The following is a 21,619-nucleotide window of genomic DNA, read 5'->3' on the forward strand; positions in this document are numbered from 1 at the left end:
TAAGGAAGGGGTTCTAGGTGCCCACTGCTCATGGAGTGAGCTAGGTCTGAGCGTACTCACTGGATTTCGTGTTCTTCCACTCAGCAGTGTTGTAGGCCACCGAAAACTCAAAATTTGTGTCTCTCAGAGGATATACAGAACTTTGCTGTGTTTCCTTGCGGTTCACTGGTCATAGTGGTGGCAGTAAGCTACTAAAAACTCCCTACCGGGGCCCCTTCCTCCTGCCTCCTGGGACCCGGGAGAGCTTTGGGGAACCTGCAGCTCCTGTTGCCATTTTGGAACATGTATCCTAGATGGCATTTTATCAGCACTGTAAGCCACCTTGGAACTAAACAGCAGGTAGCTCCCTCAGCAACGACATCCTAGAGCAGGGCCCATCTGCTGCCTGTGAAGTAATGTTCTCAGGGGGCAGGCCACGGGGCAGTGGATGGATGACAGTGGCTGGCAAATGGAGACCCGAAGTAGGAGAGAGAGTTTAAAGTGTGATGTTTGAGAGAACACCAAAAGCTGTGAGTGACATTGTGGCTATTTCCTAGAAATACCGGTTTCTTGTGTTGATGAGACTGCATTATTTTTTACCATTCTTACATATGTGATTAGTAATACGCTATCCTCAAATCTGTCAACTGACCATACCAGCCAAAGACTGATGCATGAAGTTTCAGAAACAATGAGTTTTATCTTGCATTTTTTCCTTTTAACTCATAAGCTGCATGTATTAAATATAATGAATATTCGTTAAGCAGCCAGTGGGTGCTAAGGACAGTGGGGGAATCATAAAGATAAACCAAGGACAGTCTCTTCTGTCAAGTTTATCACAATCCAGGGAAGATGAGGCAAAGCATACTGACTGTGTACAAACCAAAATCTATTACATTCTGTTCTAGAGTTGCAGGTAAAAGTGCTGTAGGAAACAATATTAGGAGAGTGGGGAGGCCCTTTTGTGGAGAAGTATGATTTAAGAAGAACCACAATAAATTGCATTTCCACAGGCAGAGATGGAGAAGATACATTCTAGAGGCAGGGGAAAATATAAACAAAAGCACGCAGGCAGGGATGCATCCTGTCTATTCACGACACTATGTGGCGTTCAGATTGATTGAAAAAGAGTTACGTGACAGGAAGTCGGGAGGAAGCAGTGCAAGATACCTTAAACCCAAGCAAAATGTTTCCACCTGCTTTCATCCTGTCACCTTGAACCCGAAGGGTGTGTTGTTTATAACATGGCTGTATTGTCCTCTGTGATCTAAAGTTGTTGCAGCTCAGAGTGACTGAGAAAGACAGAGGAAAGCCAGCTGAACACCTTAGGATGTCTGCACCAGAAAAGACACGCGGGTCTAATGCAGGGGTTGGAACTCAGGTTTGTACTTTTAGAAACTATTCTTGAGTTCATTCAGTAGTGATCAAGCTGTGAGGTATTGATTAATTCTACTCAAATTCAGGGTGTGGGATTTTAAAATCAGAGAGCTTATTTTTAAATGTATAGTGTGGGATATTTTTAGCATGTGACTAGATCTGGACATGTTTACAGGACCCTTCTTGGCTTGGAATGTTCTAGGACCTGGCTGACAAATTCAGAGCAGGCCTCTACTTTCTTTCCTTTCTACAGGAGGAGGCAGGGGGAAAGGGTCCTCAATAAATGGATGATATACCCCTCGTGTCTCCGAAACCTACTACCAGTTGGCTGGATTTGGCACTCAAACCTTTTTGCCATTCCTTAATTAGAAGGACAAATCACATACTGGAAGTTTGTGGGTAGGCATAGAATTACAACCAAAGAAGTTTTATCTTCTGAAAAATTATTTTCATCAAGCTCTAAGGAATTGTCCTTCTCTATTCCAGGGTTTTTTCTGACTTCCAACCATGGTTGGTGTTGGACAATGAACAAACTGCTCTATTCTCCTTTTGCAGTGTTCCTTATTGGTTACCCAAACTTTCTATCTCACCGTGCACCTTTATTATAGTCTTGATATTATAATTTCTATATCACAGTTGCTCATCCTTTATTTGTATTTTAACCTGAAGCCTTCCCCTTTATAAAAACATCACAGTCCCTCTGCTGAAATATAAGAAGCCACCCTTGTTTTTTCAGGGATATACACATATTGCTTAGGTAATTTGGTTTCCTGGGTAGATTACCAATAGCTTCCATTTTATACCAATTCTTATTAGTTTGTTGGTTTCACAGAGTGACATTTCCTGACACTGAACTCCCCTCTAAAAGAACATTGTGTTTTACAGACACTATGAAGAAGCTGCACTCTAAGTCTACAAGTATTTTAAGGCATGAATTTATTTCATAATTTCCAAGTGATTAATTAATCGCATGCCTTGTTTATAACATTTCATTGGTCAAACTTTATTGAGTGAAAAAGCTTTTGAATAAAACAAGTAGGAAGGGAAAAGGAGCAATAGAAGTCAGTTTTGATAAAAAGTCAATATAGATAAGTCAGTACAAGTTCGTGTAGGTAAGGAATATCATTTGCAGGTAAATCAATCTCATTCTTGTTTTACAAGTGAAAGAACTAAGAAGCCAAAATGCTGAATCTGAAACACAAATGTTCCAGTTAGGATTATGTTGAAATAGAATTTTGTTTTTTTCTGTTTCTATATAAAACCATAATAGCTAGTCAGTCCCATTAAAGATCAAGTCGCCCTAATTGTCTGAATCATGTGGTTATGGCATCTGCGTATTTATTGGATTATTTTGACCACGTGGTGCCTGACCAAGTTTCTTCATGGTAGCTTGAGGTTACTTGGTGCATTAAAGAATGACCATATCACAGTTATCTATGAGGAGCCAGATATGGAGTCCACAGGCCCTTGCTACTTGCCATGTTTCCTTTTAAACATAGGACATCTGTGTTTGTGGATCTGGGGGTCTGAAGTTTTGCGTTCTTACAGAAGGATCATATTCCAGCACTTCTGGGAATGGCAACAGCTTATATGATCTTGAAACAGACTCCACGAGCCAGAAACCAGCTGAAGCGGATTGCGAAAATGAACTGGAATCCTATTGATGCTGAGGACTTTGAGAAGGGTTGGCTGCTGCTTGCCGATATTTATATTCAATCAGCAAAATACGACATGGCAGAAGAGCTGCTGAAACGGTGCCTGCGTCATAATAAGGTAGGTGACCGAAGAGTAAAAAATTACTGTTAACCTTCGATGTAAAAGTTTTCTGTAATAGGTTATTATAGAATGATGGTCCATTTCTAAGGGTTCCTGTGTGTTTTTTGAAAATTAAATGTTTATTCTTACCACAATCAGGGAATAAACATTAATAAGAAGAAAGAAGCCGTTTGCTCTTGAAAATAAAGATAGAGATTTATGCAGTTTCAAGTTTCAGCTGTGGTATGCCCCACTTACAGAGAGTGTTTATGGAATGTCAAGCATTTGCCTGTGATTATCGAGCTCATCCCAGACCTAATGAAAATTGCAGAAGAACGTTAATTGCGGACGTCTGTCCCTCCTATTAAGAAATACTCTAGATGAATTTACCACAGCTGCATGTTGTTTTCACACTATTAGAATCCACTATGCATAATACATTTTGTGGGTAAAAGTCTTTTCAGCATTTAATTTGTTTATTAAAAAGTCCTTATCTTTAGGTATGAAATTGAAAATCTTCAAGTCTGTGGAAATCCAAGGCCTTTTAGTAACAGTGCATTTTGGTGTTTAGTCACAAAAAAAGAAGGTTTTATTTTATCATTTTTTAAGTTAAGAATTTGTTAGTATTTGTTGAAAAATAATTGTACTTAACTTAGAAACTTGAGGATATTTATCTTTACAGATTCATAGCAATTACTTCAACATTTTAATCATAGTAAATCTGTTTTATTTTCAGCATATTAGATTACGAAGTGGATCATTTGTTTTTTAAAGAGTTATGATCATCTAATGCTATTAAGTTATTTTCTTAGGAACTTTAAAAACCTAAAACATCAAGCCATTTATCAATTTAGAGTCTGTACATCTAATTTTAAGTTAAATTGTGCTTGAAAAACAGATTCTCATTAATAGGTTTTCAAAAATCTAAACTCCCAGACCCCTCAGGCAGGGGAAACAAAGCAAAAATAAACTGTTGGGATGACACCAAAATAAAAAGCTTCTGCACAGAGAAGGAAACCATCAACAAAACAGAAAGGCAGTCTATACGTGGGAGAAGATATTTGCAATGATATATTTGGTAAGAGATTACTATCCAAAGATACAGACAAGTTGTACAACTCAACACCAAAAAACCCCCAAATAGTCCAATTTAAAAATGGGCAGAGGATCTGAATAGACATTTTTTCCAAAGAAAACATACAGGTGGCCACAATGGACACATGAAAAGATGCTCAACATCACTAACCATCAGGGAAATGCAAATCAAAACCATGATGAAATATTACTTTATACTTGTCACAATGGCTAGTATCGAAAAGACAAAAAATAACAAGTGTTGGCGAGTATGTGGAGGTAAGGAAACTCTTGTGGGAATGTGATGGTGGGAATGTGTATTGGTGCAGCCACTATGGAAAACTGAAATTCTGTCTGTACTGAAACCCTAATTCCCCTGTAATCTTGCTTAATCCTAGACTAGGCACGTAAGGGTCAGCCATCTGACAGTTTACATTTTTCTTTTTCCTTTTTTTTTTTTTTGGTGGGAATGTGTATTGGTGCAGCCACTATGGAAAACAGTATGGACGTTCCCAAAAAAATTAAAAGTAGAAATACCATATGATCCAATAATTCCACTACTGGGTATTTACCCAAAGAAAATGAAAGTACTAATTCAGGAGTCTGCTTCTCTCTCTCTCTCCCCCCCCCACTCTAGGCCCTCTGCCCTTCCCCCACTCATGTTTTCTCTCTCTCTCTCTCTCTCTCTCTCTAAGTAAATAAATAAATAAATCTTTAAAAAAAATAAAAAGAAGTGATACAAGTGTACATTGATAGATGAACGAATAAAGAAGATGTGGCATATATATACAATAGAATATTATCAGCCATAAAACAGAATGAGTCCTTGCCATTTGTGACAACATTGGATGACCCTAGAGGGTATTATGCTAAGTGAAATAAGTCAGAGAAAGACAAATACCATAGATTTCACTTATATGTGGAATCTAAACAAACAACAACAACAACAAACATACTCTTAAATTCAAAGAACAAACTAATGGTTGCCAGAGGGTTCGGGAGTAAGGGGATGGGCAAAATGGGTGAAGAGAAATGGGAGATACAGACTTCCAGTTATGGGATGAATTATGGGATGAATAAGTCATGGGGACGAAAGGTACAGCATGGGGAATATGTGATATTGTAATAGTATTGTATGATAACAGATGGTAGCTGCACTTGTGATGAGCATAGCATAAGGTATAGACTTGTTAAATCACTCTGTTGTACACCTAAAATTAATGTAACATTGTGGGTCAACTCTACTTCAATAAAAAAAAAAAAAAAGGAAAAAGAAAAATGTAAACTGCCAGATGGCTGACCCTTACGTGCCTAGTCTAGGATTAAGCAAGATTACGGGGGAATTAGGGTTTCAGTACAGACAGAATTTCAGTTTGCCAGAACACTGACAACGATATATTGCCTGGTTGAACACGATGGCTACTTCAGAGGCGCCAGTTTGGCTGATTAGACATGTCAATATTGGAAGCATGAGATTCAGGAACTAGAGCTTAGAAACCTTGAATTGTATAATTAAAAGATGGAGATCATCCAGATCTGGGACAGAAATGCACAAGATGATACTAGACCATCTTGTCATACCAGATGGCAAGGAAGCTATCGAAGATGATTAGAGTCCCGTCAAGGACTTAGGAGCCAACTTGAAGACACTCGCACTAGCCAAAGTTGGAACACATTAACTGTCAGTAAGAATAGTAACTGCAGTGGATTGAAACACACCAAATAAGTTTAAATCCCATGAGTTTACAAAGACCCGAAAAAGAAAAAAGAAATCAAAAACCTAATTGGTCTCCACTGAACTATGCTCATGAACCGTTATTTCTGAAGCCAGCAAATGAAGGGAAGGCATTAAGCACTTAGCCTACCTTTTCTGTGTGAACTCTACTACTGGGCAACAATAGAGCATAAAAGGAGACATTTCTCATGATAGGTATTTCCCAGCTAATAAATGAAGAGTGAGAGACTATCACCATTTTCCATCCCTGATAAATTAATGAATGGATTTAACATCATAAAAAGAGAATCTGATATTATGTGCCTCCTGAGGGAAGAACATGCCATCTATGACGGGGCCGGACCGGGGTGAGCAAGTCAAACCCTCACTTGGGGTCCAGAATTTAAAAGGGCACTTTAAGTCTCAGGAATTATCTTCAGCAGCTGGTGCTACTATAACAAAGTCCTATAGACCGGGTGTCTTATAAACAGCAGAAACTGATTTCTCCCGGTTCTAGAGGCTGGAAGTCTAAGATCAGGATGCCAGCCTGGTTCAGTTCTGGTGAGGGCTTTCTTCTGGGTTGCAGACCACCAACTTTTTGTTTTATCCTCACATGGTGGAAGGAGAGGGTGAGAGAACTGTCTGGGGTCTCTTTTATAAGGACACTGGTCCCATTCGTGAGAGCTCCATCCTCGTAACCGAATTCCCTCACAAAGACCCCATCTCCTAGTACCATCACACTGGAGGTGAGGGTTTCAATGTATGAATTTTTTAAACATCGAGTCCACTGTAGATAAATAAGCATTTAATCAAGATTATTATAGAATATTATAACAAATTATAATAAAAATTATTATAAATAATTTAATGCAATATTTTTTAAATCAAAATGGCAAATAAATAGCATCTGACAGTGCTGTGCTGAACGCTTTGAAGCCAGAAACAAAAGGGGAAATGTATGCCTCCATATCCATGTTTTTATGTATTTTTCAATGGGTAATGATTTTAATGAAAATATTATTGACATATTTACTCCCATTAAAGTCAGGAAAATAAAATAATAAATTTTGTCTGGGTATAAAGAAAATATCCAGATTTAAAATGTGAATTTCAACATCCCCGCTTTTCAGTTTGATTTGTAAAAATTAATGTTTGGGAAAAAATTAGCAATTAAAAAATCACAAAAGCATGTATACATTTTTCCTTTTGCCTCAGGCTCCAATGTGGCTCAGCAGGGCACTGACCTCTGAAGTCCTTTCACCTCTGTCCCCAAAGATTGAAATCAAATTTAAACCTCTAGATCTAATTATAATTTCCAGATATCGGTGACATGGGAATACATTACATAAGCACCGCAAGGATGCACTCAACTAAATCTGGGCTGTGACAAACTCAAGGATAAAAATTCTTGTTTGCTACATTTAACCGCAAGAAAGGAGACCTGGAAAGAAATGAAGGGAAACCTCTAAATCAAAGGAAAATTAAGAGACATTTTAGCCAGTCACAACATGTGGGCCTTGTTTGGCTCATCATCCTAACAAACTAAAGACAAAACAAAATTATATTGAGACCAGTTGGAATTTGAATAATGACTGGATATTTGGTAATACCAAGGAGTTGTTACGTTTTAGGTATGATAAACTGTGGTTCTGTTTAAAGGAAGTCCTTATATTTAAAGAAGCATACTAAAATATTTATGAATGAGATGGTACAATATCTGAGGATTTTTTATTTGCTAATACAGAAGGACGAGTATGGGGAGGTAGATGTTAAAACAGTATTAGTCGTGATTTAATTGTTGAAGATAGAGGTTCATGGGGTTCATTACACTGTAAATTTTAACTTGAAATTATTTGTAATAAAAACTGTATATGTATATATGTAAAATATACATTCCCTTGCCTGTCCCCTAAAAATCCTGACTCTGGGGGGAATGGGAGTCGGGCTTGATTAGAATCTTTTATTAAGTCCCATAGATGATTTGATTGCATAGCCAAGGTTGAAAAACATTGTTTTATGAGCCCATTAAATGACTTAATGTGGTCGACCTCTACAGTCCTAAGCACCCCATCAAATCAAGTTTAATCTATTAATACATCTTCCATTTTCCTTCAGTCTTGCTGCAAAGCTTATGAATATATGGGGTACATTATGGAAAAAGAGCAAGCATACACAGATGCTGCCTTAAACTATGAGATGGCGTGGAAACATGGCAATCAGACAAATCCAACAGTTGGTGAGTTTAACAAATTAGGTACAGGTTTTCACTGGAAACTTGGGTTCTATTTGTAAATCTTCATTTAAATGCATTTGATTTCTTTTTAAGAACAAAATATACATTAAGAGCCAACTTCCTTTATTAGTCCTTCTGAAAAAATAAATTTTATATTCATAATAGATTATTAACTTAATAGTTATTAAGTATAATTTCTTGAGATTCAAACTGGTCCTCAGTCACCTTAAAGGACATCTAATCTAATTCTGCCCCTTTCTCTCCCTTAACCCTCAGCCATTTCTGAATGGTAATGCTGGAGGGAAAAGTGTTCCCGCGTCAGGTCAGTTAGGAAAACATTTCATTAAATCAAGTTCTGTAGGTTTCTTTATTGCAGGACTTCTCTGTGCTTTTATTTATTTATTTATTTTTAAAGATTTTATTTATTTATTTGAGAAAGAGAGAATGAGAGAGAGAGAGCACATGAGAGTGGGGAGGGTCAGAGGGAGAAGCAGGCTCCCCGCCGAGCAGGGAGCCCGATGCGGGACTCGATCCAGGGACTCCAGGATCATGACCTGAGCCGAAGGCAGTCGCTCAACCAACTGAGCCACCCAGGCGCCCTCTGTGCTTTTATACACTAATGTAAATGATGATGGATGTCACAGAGGGAACATGTTTCCCCCGATAGTATGACCGTAGACATTTTTTTTTCCTGAGCATCGAGAAACATCAGCTTGTTCCAGTGATAGACTCAAGGAATGCGCTCTCCAACATCCCTACCAGATAGACAGATCCAGGATATACTTAGTGACTAGCCTCCCCCCACATTGTGAGGGAGCTCATCCCTATGTTCTTCCCTTTCTTTGTACTGAGCTGAAATATGCTGCATTGAAGCTGCCAGGTCTTCTTTCTAGAGCAACCCACAGAGCCCTTTCCTTCTTACACGTGTGGTGTACTCTAATTCAGCTTTCTGTCCTGTCTCTCCGAACACATCTCTTCAAACTATCTCAGTTACTTGCCCATTTTTCCTGAGACTTGCTTCCAAATCTTTCACCCTCCTTGTTGCTGTCTCCTGGAAACTCTAAAATAGTGCTTCCCAATCTGTGCTTTGGAATACTTGGTGAGATATTAATAGTTATTTCTTTACAAAAAAGAACAAATGAAAAGAGAGAGTTGAGTATGAGGAGATTAGATTTCATGGCCAAATGAGTTTGGAAAAGGCCGTTTTACTGGTCCATGCCCCTCCTGACCTGTTGTACTAGAAATGAACAAGTTCCTGAATTATACTTAAGATTATGTATAATCAAGCTGGTTTTTTTATCAGGCATTTTAGTAGTTGTTAATTCGGCCTTAAGGTGGCATCTGTCTTTAGCAGCCATGTCATGGTATGGACTCAGATTTAATTTGCAGTCCGATAGGTCATCTTTACATTAACTGCTGTTAGTTCAGGACTTCCCCCACCATGTATTTTTCTGGGTTCTGTTACTTTACTAGACTTGTATAGGGCAGAGGAACTAATACAGTACCATTTGTTGATGGTATTTTTCCTTCTCAAGTATCCTGTATCCTACAGAATCAAGTCAGCTTGTAAAATGAAAATTCCTTAAATGTCTTTAAAAATATATGTAATTTTGATACTTTATTCCATAGAAGGTATACATTTAGAAGTTAAATGATTTAAACATTCTATTCCTTGGAAGACTTCAGCAAATACAGAGATTCTAACTCATTAGTTCTTCCATTGTGTCATCTGTGTATTTTATAGATGATTTTATCAATTTCCCTGGGGACTTCTCATTGGTAAGTTTTCCCTGAGGCTCTTAATTCATTCTTTAGTTTCTTCCTTCAGGTGGTCATTACATCTAACACCCGCAATTGCCTGGCCAAGTTAACAGTGCATTTCACTTTTTCAGTTGTCAGGAAATCCTTCAAATCGTGGTCTTGTTCTTTCCGTGAGATTCAGGCTTGAGTGCTATCGCTGTGAGAAGCACCGGGAACGGAGAGCCAGGAAGAAAACACATCTGTGTCTGCCCCTCTGCACCCATTCTGGGGGCACAGGCACCACTAACGAGACTGTTCGCAGTGTCCATATTCCTCTCTCCACTCCCCTCCCCTGCTACCTTTCCCCCCGCCGATTACATAGTGTTGAATTTTTATAAGCTTGACAGGTGTAATGTGACAGCAGTGCACATTTTTTTCGCCATTTCTGGCCCTTTATTTCCTCTCTCAGATTTTTTGGGCAAGATGATCCATCAAGTTTCTTCCAACATTAAAACTTTGTGCTTCCAATTTAGTAATTGACTAAATTGCTAATATATGTGTGGCACTCTAAAACTTAAAAGCATTTCACAAGTATTTCATTTGATCTTAAAATCGCACTAGGGGGGCGCCTGGGTGGCTCAGTCGTTAAGCGTCTGCCTTCGGCTTAGGTCATGATCCCAGAGTCCTGGGATCGAGCCCGCATCGGGCTCTCTGCTCCGCAGGAAGCGTGTTTCTCCCTCTCCCACTCCCCCTGCTTGTGTTCCCTCTCTCGCTGTGTCTCTCTCTGTCAGATAAATAAAATCTTTAAAAAAAAAAAAAAATCGCACTAGGAGTTGGGGGTGGGGTTCTGGTGAGGAAACTTGAAATTGACAGCTCACCTGACTTGCTCAGGTCTCCAAGCTAGTCAGGAAGCCAGAAACCAAAACTGAAATCCAGGCTTTTTGGCTCTAGTTTCCATGTAAAGTATGATTGACATGGCATGACATCTTAAATTGTTTTCCTTTTTAAATGTCACCGACTTTATTTTTAGCCTGTTTTACATTTCCTTGGTAATGGTATCAAGTTTAACTCTCTGAAACTTACTGTTTTCATCATTGACAATTTTATAGGCATGTATGTTTATGTGTGTTTATATCAAATATTATGAATTTTAGGTAATTCCTCTCTCTTACTGTTCACTACCTTATGATTACATTAGCCAGTAATTCTTTTCAAATATTTGTTTGAAATTTAAAAAAAAAAATGCTTTGGTACTTTTATTAGGGCCCAGGAGCAGCATTCAAATGTACCTAACTTATATTTGTAAGACGTAAAGTGAAATACCAAATTTATGAATTTTCACATACTATTTTACACCGTGGTATATCACTTCGCATTTGTGGGTACAATGCCACTGTTACTTTCTTATCTCCTTCTGTTTGCTAACTCTCATAGCGTTCTTATGGAAAAACAGCAGTCCTTTAAGACTGTCTTAAAACCTTATTTTAAATGTATTTGAACCCTGGCACTTCAGTATCAGTACTTGCGATCGTTGTTACTTATGGTTGATGTGGAATGTCTGGCGACTACTCTACCCTCTTCTGGGCAGCTGTCCTACCTGCTCTGCCCTGTCACGTTGTACTCTGGTCTGTTTCATTCCTGTGGCTCCCACCACCGCCTGTTATCAGAGCAGCTTCCTCTGCCTAAGAGTGTTCACACTTCAGTGCAGGCCTCCTCCTTCTGACTGCAAGCGTCGCCTGATACCCGCCCTCTCCCCATCCAGGTTTCTTACTCAAGGGGTCTTGGCCCGTACCTTGCTTTCATACCATTTATCTCACTTTTGAAAGTGGTAACTTACTTGTGTGATTTTTTAAATAACCTACATTATTTCCTAATAGACTGCAAACCTCCTGCCTGTCGGAACAGTGTGCCTAACATGTTAAGGGCGAAACAAATCTGTGCTATCTAAATGGATAGCTGTGGTATCGTTTATTGTCCGGTGATGAGTCTGCACTGTAACCTGACATAAATGGGACTTTGTTAGTAAGTTACAAAAGCCATCTTGCAGGATGGCAGTCTTCTCACTGCAGGCCTTTTTCCACCTCCATTTTCTGTTGTACCTGTTCTCCCTCCCATCATCCCATCACCTCTCTCTTCTAGCCTTCTTTTAGACTTCTCCCATGAGTAAGCAAACAAAGGAGGAGGCAAAAAAGGTGATGCTAGCCGTGTGCTCTGTAAATAGTACTACATCATTATGGTTTTCTTTTTTTTTTGTCTTAACAGGATACAAACTGGCATTTAATTACTTAAAAGCAAAAAGATATGTGGATGCCATTGACATATGTCACCAGGTAACACTTCAATTTAGATGTCTTAAAACTTTTCAGCTGCACGATTTCCTACTTTTAGTTCATCTCAAGATGTACATGAATAGAGGTAGAGAATGTTGTGTTTTGGTTAAATGACTCATCAGATACATCTGAGAGAGATTACCACCTTTCCAAGTTTAGAAAATGATCAAGTTTCCTTAAACATGTTTTTAATTGGGGCTCCAATAATAAAATGTTTCTATCAAGTGAAAGAGGCTAGAGGAGAAGCATGTGAAATAAAACTACTGATTCTCCAAGCCATTGTTCTGAATGAAGTTCTTGTGAATGTGTCCAAGTCTGGTTAGTAGAGAATTCAGATTTATAAATCAGAGATAAGAGGTATTTCTGTTATTTAGAAGTCATTCGATTACATTTCTGTAATTGATCCCTAACTAAACGATCCCTTACTAAAATGACAAATACTTAAGTTACACTTCTAGAATTTGCAGCTTCTTTATATGTACATTGTTTTGTTTTGTTTTGTTTTTTAAAGATTTTATTTATTTGACAGAGAGAGAAACAGCTAGAGAGGGAACACAAGCAGGGGGAGAGGGAGAGGGAGAAGCAGGCTCCCCATGGAGCGGGGCTCGATCCCAGGGCCCTGGGACCATGACCTGAGCCGAAGGCAGACGCTTAATGACTGAGCCCCCCAGGCGCCCCTAGAATTGGCAGCTTCTTTATATATACATTGTCTCGCTGATATATAAGGCATTGCCCCATTGTTCCAGATAAGGCATTATATTCAACATGGTTAGGAACTCCAAGAAAAGCTCCTTAGAAAAGAATTATGTAATGTCTCCTACCCCAGATCGCTGTCTCAGCATCATTATAGCAAATACGTGGCTTCAGTGATTGCTATTGATTACTGAACTCTGCAAGGCAGTATTTCACATTAAGGTTAAGGTTGTGCGTTAATGTAAGTTACACATTAGAATCATTTGTGGAATTCTTTTAAAAATGACTATCTCCCCACTCCTAGACTCAGTAGACCTGGAAATTCATATGTTTCAAAATCCCTCCAGGTAAATCTGATGTGTGCTCCTGGTCAAAAATAACTCTGTAAGGGTTTTTTAAGTATCATATGAATAGCCTAAATTTTCTAAATACTTAAAATCATTGATACATACTTGTTTTTTTGCAACTGATCTATTAAGGAAGTAAGTATATTTGTTGTATTTCCCACATGTATTTGTATTCTGTTGTTGTCATCTAATTACTATTACTATGAGTTATGTCACATTTCAGCTGTCACCTTTAAGAAGGGTTGTTATATTTGTAGTGTTAATACAATGAAATCTCAACTGTAATGCTCATTTCCAGCAAGTTCTGTAGCTCTCCAGTTCTCAGTAATCATTTACGAGTTCTCGTGCTTTAGTTTTGTTTTTGGTTTTTTTGTGTTTGCAGGTTCTTGAAGGACATCCAACTTATCCAAAAATCAGGAAGGATATACTTGATAAGGCCCGTATATCTTTGAGGCCTTGAAAAGTAGTTTAATTTAGTTTGTTGGTTATGCAGGAAATGACAGGTCTCAGTTCCTGTAGTTCAGAATAGGTTTGAGCTAAAACTTTGTAACAGAAGCATACTTTCCTTTCTCCAGCAGAGGCCGCTATTGTATATAAAGAGAAATGCTATGTCAAATGGCTGGGTTTCTGATGGAGAAGGTCCGTGGGAGCTGGTTTATTTGATTGACTTTCTTGATTAGGAGCAGATTTGGTGTCTCTGTGGTAAAGATTATAACCCATTTCTATAACGAATATTTTGTTAAATACGAGGTAATTAAGTATCCTATGTCTTTTCTAAGGAATATTAGTTGTTTAGTTCAGGAAATACATTCAAAATGCTTTTGTTCTTTGTTAAAATTTTTTTGTAACATTCTCTGTTGTTTGAAAGGTTTGAGAAAATGTTCTTGTAAATAATGTATGAAAAGAAAAAGTATATTTTAATAAAAACTTTATAAATGTATGGTTTGTATTGCTGTTGGAACTCAAAAGACGTGGTAAGTTTTGCAAAACCAGGGTAAGCCCCCTAAACAATTTGCACTGTTAATGAGTAGTTGGAATATGTGACATTCCTAGAAAAATCTTTTTGGAAAAGTGTAAAGAATGGGAGCTTCCATTCCCTTTGTTGAACTCATTCTTTCTGCTTTCGATGCCAATGTGATCTTAAGAAATAATCTGGATGTGAAATCAGTTGAAATAGGTAAACTCTCAGAGCAATAATTCACCTTAGCCCGAAGACTAGATCTCTTGATGGCACTTGAGACACGGTAACATCTGGCCGGGAAGGGCGACAGGACAGTTTTGGTCAGCAGGGACTCCCAGGCACACCCTGTGAAAACAGCTGCTTCCCTTACCGTGCCTGCCACCCTCTGGCATAGCGGCTCTCAGCCTCTCAGGTTAAATTTAACCTAATCTTAATCAACTCAGTGTTCAGCATTACTTCTGACTTGTTGTCTACATCTTTTTCAGTTGTCTTTAAGAATACCATAAATAGGGTCTACTCTTTCATTTGCATTTCCAATAAATACAGAGTATTTTTAAGTCGCTTGTTGCTTGTAAGTGTCCTATGTTTATTTTTTTTGAGCTATATTCTCTTGTTTTTGACTACTTCTGCAATTTTCCAAAGTCCTTCTAATTCCAGTTATACGTCATAAAATTCTCATCATTCTTCTTGTTCACCTACCTTATTTATGGCATTTCATGAAAATATTTAAGAGCATTTATGAAGCATTTCATATCTGTTAGAACACTTTCATGTGTCTTATTACAGTTGATCACCAGAACCCTAGAATGTGTGATTCTGGAACTGCGGCAGATTAGCTCTTTCTTTGTAATTCAGCCTGAATGGACGTTGTTAAGGATATTATATAACAGAGTACCTTAAGTAGTTCCAGTGAATTTGCATCATGGAATGCTAGAGTCCTGGAAATTGGATAGAGAAAGTAGAACATTTCTTCTCCCAGCAAGACACTTCCAGATCAGTCTTCCTATCTGTAAAATGGGGAGTTTGTTTTTGTTTCTTTAGCAACCACTTAATATTTTGCACCTGCCATTTGTGAGGTACTATTCTAAGAACTTTACTTACATTATGTCTTCTAATTTACACTCAGCTTCCCAGAGAAATAATACTCTTATTTTTCAGATGAGGAGGATGGAGTTTCAAACTAAATGATTTGCCCAAGGTCACAGAAAAAGTGTCAGAATCTGGATGCCATACTGACCCAGACAACTTCAAAGCTCACGCCCTGTTTCCTATATTAGGACATTTTGCATCAGTAAGAGGGATTGTGTCTATAAGAAAAAATTCTCTTGTCCACATCTGGCCAGCAGAAGAAACTAAGTGTTCTATCACAGAGCTAGTCAAGTAATGAGGAACAAGATGAACTGAGTGGAGTGAACAGTTCTTACAAACGTGAAATTACCGAAAGGAAGTCTAGCTGAGGAGTAGTGTAGTGTGGCAGTTAAGTACATGGATTTGAAATCAGACCAGCCTGGGTTTCAGCTGGGTTCTACCGCTTACTAGGTGTTTAATCTTTCTCAAGTTATGTAGGTTCTCTGAGCTTCTGTTTTCTCATCCATAAAGAAGCGTATAAGGATAATCTGCCTCAGGTCGTTGTGAGGATTAAATGAGAAAACATACATAAAACGTGTAATGAACCTGACTCACTTAGGCTCTTAATGAACAGTGGCTCTACTTATTTCTTATGAGTGGAACAGGGCCAAGTAGTAACTGCAACTGAGAAAAACCTTCACAGAAGAAAAAAATGAAGTCCAAGGTGAGATAAAAAGGACAAGTGAGTTCCCCAAGACCGCTCAGCTGAACGGGATTCAGGGTTCTCATTCATGCTCGCCCTCCTCCCCACCCTACTCCTTCTCTTTTCCCCTCTGTCCTCTCCCCTCCCCACACCAAACACTGTGCTGTACTCTTTACATGCATAATCTCTTCATCCATCTCTGCCTTTGCTCTAGCCTCCTCTAACCTGGGGTTCTCTCCCTGCTCTCCTCTCCCTTACCCTGCTTCCTGTCTCCGAGCTTCCTGCTCTAGGCTTATTCTTTCTTTCTTTCAGGTGTCAGTTTATTGTCACCTCATCAGAGGCCATGTCCACGTCCGGACCCACAGTCTAAAGTAGCCATCCTGTCATGCTGTATCTTATCACCCTTTTTAAACTGTTTAGCGCTTAACCAGTCTCTGATGTCTTCTTGTTCACTGAGGCATGGTTTATGACCAGGCCTTAGGTGACATACCCAAGATCACATATCGAGGAAAGCGGGAACTCAAACTGCTAGTTGAAGGAATCAGGTGAAATGAGAGTTTGGGGACTGCACTAAGGACAGCAGAGGAGCACAACATGAAAGAATCTTCTATCAACCTCGGATCAGAATACCATCCCCTCATGGTGAGGAAGCAGTTACAAGTTTAATGCACTTTGACCTTAAGCCAGCTAGTATGAACTGGGTCCCAAGAAGAAATAGCTTTCTTCCCTAGAAGTTAAGAACCTAGAGCAGTTCTGGAAGGGTTTTCCGCATGTACAGCTGAGGAAGCTACGTTGAACCTTGCATTAGGGTACATCTAGTCCCTACTAGAGTAGTAGAGTCGCTGTGGAAACCAAATGACCAATTAAGACTGACAGAAACTTTTAGTTTGGGACTGGAGACAAGCGACTAGCCTTATAATAGGATTATATAGCACTGCTAGCGCTGGTGAAGTAATACATGAAGGACTGGCAAAGGTGCAGGGAAGCTAACACGTTCATACTCTTCTGGTACAGTGTAGTCAGCCTTCCTGAAGGGCATTCGGCAGCATGAATTAAGAGCTTGTCCTTTGAGTAATCGCACTTAGAAAAGTTTTTCATGGGAGATATTCAGAAATTTCTCGAAATTTTTCAGTTAAAAAAAACAAACAGCAGAAAGCTTATTTTTTGGTTTTTGGGTTTGTTGTTTTTGTTACCAAAACACTCAACATAAAGGAAGTGGTCAAATATATTAAAGTTTACCCAATAATGGAATACTATGTAGTCATCAAAACTATTTTCAAAGATGTTTTTATGTGTTTTTTAAAACTACTCAAAGATTTTTAACTGCTAAAGTTCTCACAAAATAATAAGCAAAATAGCAGGAAACATAACTCCATATAAAATATTAACTTGGAAAAAAATAGATGCATGGATATAAATACATACAAAACCAGAGGAAACTAACCCAATTTTTGGGAGGCGCTTGGGTGGCTCAGTCAGTTAAGCATCTGCCTTCGGCTCAGGTCATCATCCCAGGGTCCTGAGATCGAGCCCCACGTCAGGCTCCCTGCTTAGCGGGGACTCTGCTTCTCCGAACTCTCCCTCCACCCCCCCACCTGCCCGACTCATGCTCTCTCTCAAATAAATAAATCTTTTTTTTTTTAAAGAAATTAACCCAAATTTTAACTCATTATATCTGAGTGCTGAAATAATCAGAAATGTATTTATTTTACAAGTTAGCTGCAATGAACATATACACTAAAAAAATTTGTGGTTTTTTTTTTAGAGAATAATGTTCTCAAACTTGCTTCTTGCTGACTGTTTAAAGTTCTTTAGCTGAGCAAAGATGAGTAGGAAAAACTAAACAAAAGCTAACATTCTTTCAACTCTTAACACCCACACTTTACTACTAATTGTTTATGCAGAATGTAATCTGGTTTATTTCACTTGTCAGAGGAAAAGATTCAGGATGTAGAAGATAAAAAAAGACTGCGGGAAATGTTAACGGGGTGGTAATAGTCATGATAATAGGAGAACATGGGATTACTAAAGAGGCTAGAAGTTTCTCTCGTCAAAATGGGTAAAGAGCACAGCCTCGCAAGTGCAGAAAAATTGAGAGCAAAGCCAGTTCTCTGCAGTTTTAGCTCATATTCTAGTAAAGTTCTAGTGATGATCCTACCAAATTTAATAAGAAGCCAGTGGAAATAACTGAACTCACACAGGGCCACAAAGTGTGGTGGTTCAGTTTTGTGTCCTGAGCCTCCCCCCCCACTTGGAGGAAGAGGGCCCCCTCTTCTAATCTGAACCAAGATTCCTTGTAGGTTAGTAACAGCCCTGTGAATGGAAGGTGAGTTACAGACAGCAGACAGCCTAGGATACAGATACAGAGCCGAGGGTAAGGGCTTGGGGGGCATGCCGGCTGCAGAGCCCTGTGACGTGACCAGTGTCTTGCTTCGTTTTTCTGGTTTCTAAGATAGGAGCTACTTGAGCATCTTGGAATATTTAAAGCCAACAGATATTGAAGGTACAAGAAAGAGAAGAGGGGAAAACTGGAGTAGGAAAAGGGTGAGGGTCCGGGGGCGTTTAGAAGAATAAGAGTTTGCAGGGATGTGTGATTTTTGTAAGGAGAATATCAGAACCAAAAAACTGCAGAAAAGAGGTCTGACAGATAAAGGTGGCCTCGGGAGCTCTTATGCTAATTGACTTCAATAATTTTGTAATAAATAAAATGGACTTTGACCTAAATGCAGTACCACTGCTTCATATGCATGGAATTTGGGGGCGTCTGTTTTCCTTGGGCTCTGAAGTATTTTTCACTTACTTCCAGGTTCCTGGTGGTGGTTGCTGGAAGTCTGCCTGCCAGATTAGAGGGGGGTTACTGTAACATAATAAATCATAGTTATGGGCGGAAAAAAGTGCTACCCACCTTTTAATACTCTTCTTAAGAACCAGATGTTTTCTAGAAAAATGCTTCACTCTACAATCTGCCTTACAGTGCACATAAATGAATCTGGCACCATGCCCACAAAAGCAATTTGATCCCATAAATGAAAGCTGAGTAATGAGCAGGTTCTAAATGTCTTCCTTCCGAGTGGTATAACCTTAGAAGCTATGGCAATCTTTAAACCAAACTGTTTTCAAATAGTGTGCATGTTATTTTTATCTTTCTTCAAACAAATTGTTTTGGCAACGTAAAAGAAACTCTGTTTAAAAAAAAAATAAATAAGGGTATTTTAAGAAGGTAATTACTATTTCAGTTTCCGCCAAAGACAGGCTACTTTTATTTTTAATGGGTAAATGATGTAAGAAGTTTAAAAAAAAAATTTTTTTTTTAAATCACAAACAGAGCTGGGAAGTAGTAGTATGCTCACTTTTAATGGGCCAGGGTAAGAGGTTCTGCTCCCCAGTTAGAGATTAAACTTTCTTTGAAAAACTAAGTTTAAAAACTTAGAAGGAAAAAAAATGTGCTAAAATGCTAAGCAGTTTTATAAATGCTCTTTTCAAACACTTTAAGTTAAATACTTGAAATTGCTCTAGTTAATGAATAAAAACTTCTCCCCTGACATACAATTTCTTGAAAAACGTCTGACCGATTTTTCACATTTCACTTAAGTCACAAAGTGCAGAGGACATTTGGAGGGGAATTTAGGAATTGGGAAAGTCCAGGATTTTGAGAACACCCAAGAGCAAAGTTAAAATGATTGAACATATGCCCCACAAAGAGGCAAGAGGAAGAAATGTTACAAACAGGGTGTGTCTGGATCCTGCTAGCACTTCTTTGTGCTAAACACATAACTCTTAAGTTACAGTGTCGGATCTTTTTGTATGCTTTTGTTATTGTTGTTTTCATAGATTTCTTAAAATGTCAAATATTCATTATTTTAGTTCCAGTGCAAATTGTTTTTATTTTCACAAAAAGGGAATTTTTTTGCTTTTTTGGTTGACTTTAACTTTTCATTTGGAAATCTTTTCAGACTTACAGAAGTTGCATGAATAAGAAAGTACAAAGACTACCCACCTGCCGTTTACTCAGATATAAAAATATTGCCACTGTCTTACCTCAAGGCTCCATCCTGTGTGCCTTCTCTGTGTGGTTACGTATGTTTCTGTATACGTTGATGCATACACACTTAGATACTCATACCCATACATAGGATTTTTTTCTGAGCACTTTGAGAGTAAGTTGCATATATTATACATGCCCCTGTTCTCCTAAGTACTTTCTTGTGTATTTCCCAAGAATGGAAATCCTTCTCCAGTCACAGTACAGTCGTGAGCTTGAGTATATTTAACATCGACACAGGAATTTTAATCTCCCACTCTACTGCCAGTTGGTGCCATAATGTCCTCTATCCCATAGCATCCTTTTCCTCCAGTCCGGTTCCACTCTGGGATCGGGGACTGCATTGCTTGTCATGCCTCTTTAGTCTTGTTTAAAGCTGGGGCAATTCCCACAACCTTTCTCTGTCTTTTGTAACACAGCCATGTCTGAAGGATACAGTCATCCAGCCCTTTTCTTTATTGTAGAGTTGTTCCTCATTTGGGGATAGTCTGAAAGCTCTTCACGGTTAGATTTACATTGAGCACACCTGGCCATAATCCTATAAGTAATGCCTTGTCCTTAGGGTATCCTCTGGAAGCACATCGTGTCCATCTGTCCTGGTTGATGACATTAATTTTGATTACCCAGTCAAATTTTCCCACTCTGGAGTTGTTAGTGTTTTCCCTTGTACCTAGTAACCAATCTGTGAGGAGATACTTTTAGATCATACAAATAGTCTACTCTTCTTCAAAAATATTCCCTAGGTTAGCATGATTCTTTCCTGATCTCTTCTTTACCATGATGGTTATAAAAGACAGTCCCGTCTGTCATCAGCACATTCTCCACATGTACCAACCAGTCAGCCCTTAGCATTTTACTGTAAGCAAGAGCCCCTCCCTTTCTTACTTATTATTTTTTACTTTTTGTGAATTAATCTATTATTTATGGATTCATGAATTCTTTTTATTCCCCCCTCCCCAATGACTCATAAGTCACTAATGTCCTTATTTTGGTGCTTGAATTGTTTCAGATTTGGCCAGCGGGACCTGCATTAAGCTGACTCCTCTGGCCTTGGGACATGCCCCCATCATTTTTTTTTTTTTTCTTTTTGAGCACTTCCCTACTTTCTAGTATAACAAAATGTCTTGGGTTGAACTTCTAATTGCCCTTCCCCAGCCCTGCAGTCAGCAGTTTCTCCAAGGAGCCCTGGTTCCCTTTAGTGAGGGGATGGTGTTAGAGATCAAGATCTTACTGCTAAAGTGCTCACTGCTACTAGGGTGAACTGTTTCTAAACACTCTGAGCAGGGGCACCTTGGGGGCTCAGTCGGTTAAGTGTCTGACTCCTGGTTTCAGCTCAGGTCACGATCTCACGGTCATGAGATAGAGCCCTGTGTCTGGTTCTGCACTCAGCGGGGAGTCTGTTTGAGATTCTCTCCCTCTCCCTCTGCCCCTCCCCTTGCTCACTCTCTCTTTCTCAAATAAATAAATCTTCTAAAAAGAAATGTAAACACTTTGAGCAAATAAAAAACATGCATGCATATGCACACGTACACATGTATACACATATATGTGTGCACATACACATGAGTGCACAAATAAATACACACATATTTTAGAAATCACA

At 38.8% G+C, this 21,619-nt stretch overlaps 1 protein-coding gene across 7 annotated transcripts in view; it reads left to right on the forward strand.

Annotated features, from left to right (window-relative positions):
• Positions 1–21,619, forward strand: part of TTC21B (tetratricopeptide repeat domain 21B) — a 94,143-nt gene that overhangs the window by 63,317 nt on the left and 9,207 nt on the right. For 2 of the 7 annotated variants that reach the window (XM_035007858.1, XM_035007857.1), the window contains exons 26-29: positions 1,253–1,360; positions 2,905–3,129; positions 8,015–8,135; positions 12,135–12,202. In XM_035007858.1, coding sequence (XP_034863749.1) covers positions 1,253–1,360; positions 2,905–3,129; positions 8,015–8,135; positions 12,135–12,202 — 522 coding nt within the window. Of the gene's footprint in view, positions 1–1,252; positions 1,361–2,904; positions 3,130–8,014; positions 8,136–12,134; positions 12,741–13,624; positions 15,613–21,619 lie in introns of those variants that run through there. The other 5 variants (XM_035007856.1, XM_035007855.1, XM_035007854.1 and 2 more) reach the window with 5 other exon arrangements.

The sequence above is a fragment of the Mirounga leonina genome, unplaced genomic scaffold, assembly GCF_011800145.1.
Source record: "Mirounga leonina isolate KUSES-001 unplaced genomic scaffold, KU_Mleo_1.0 Mir_151, whole genome shotgun sequence".
NCBI lineage: Eukaryota > Metazoa > Chordata > Mammalia > Carnivora > Phocidae > Mirounga > Mirounga leonina.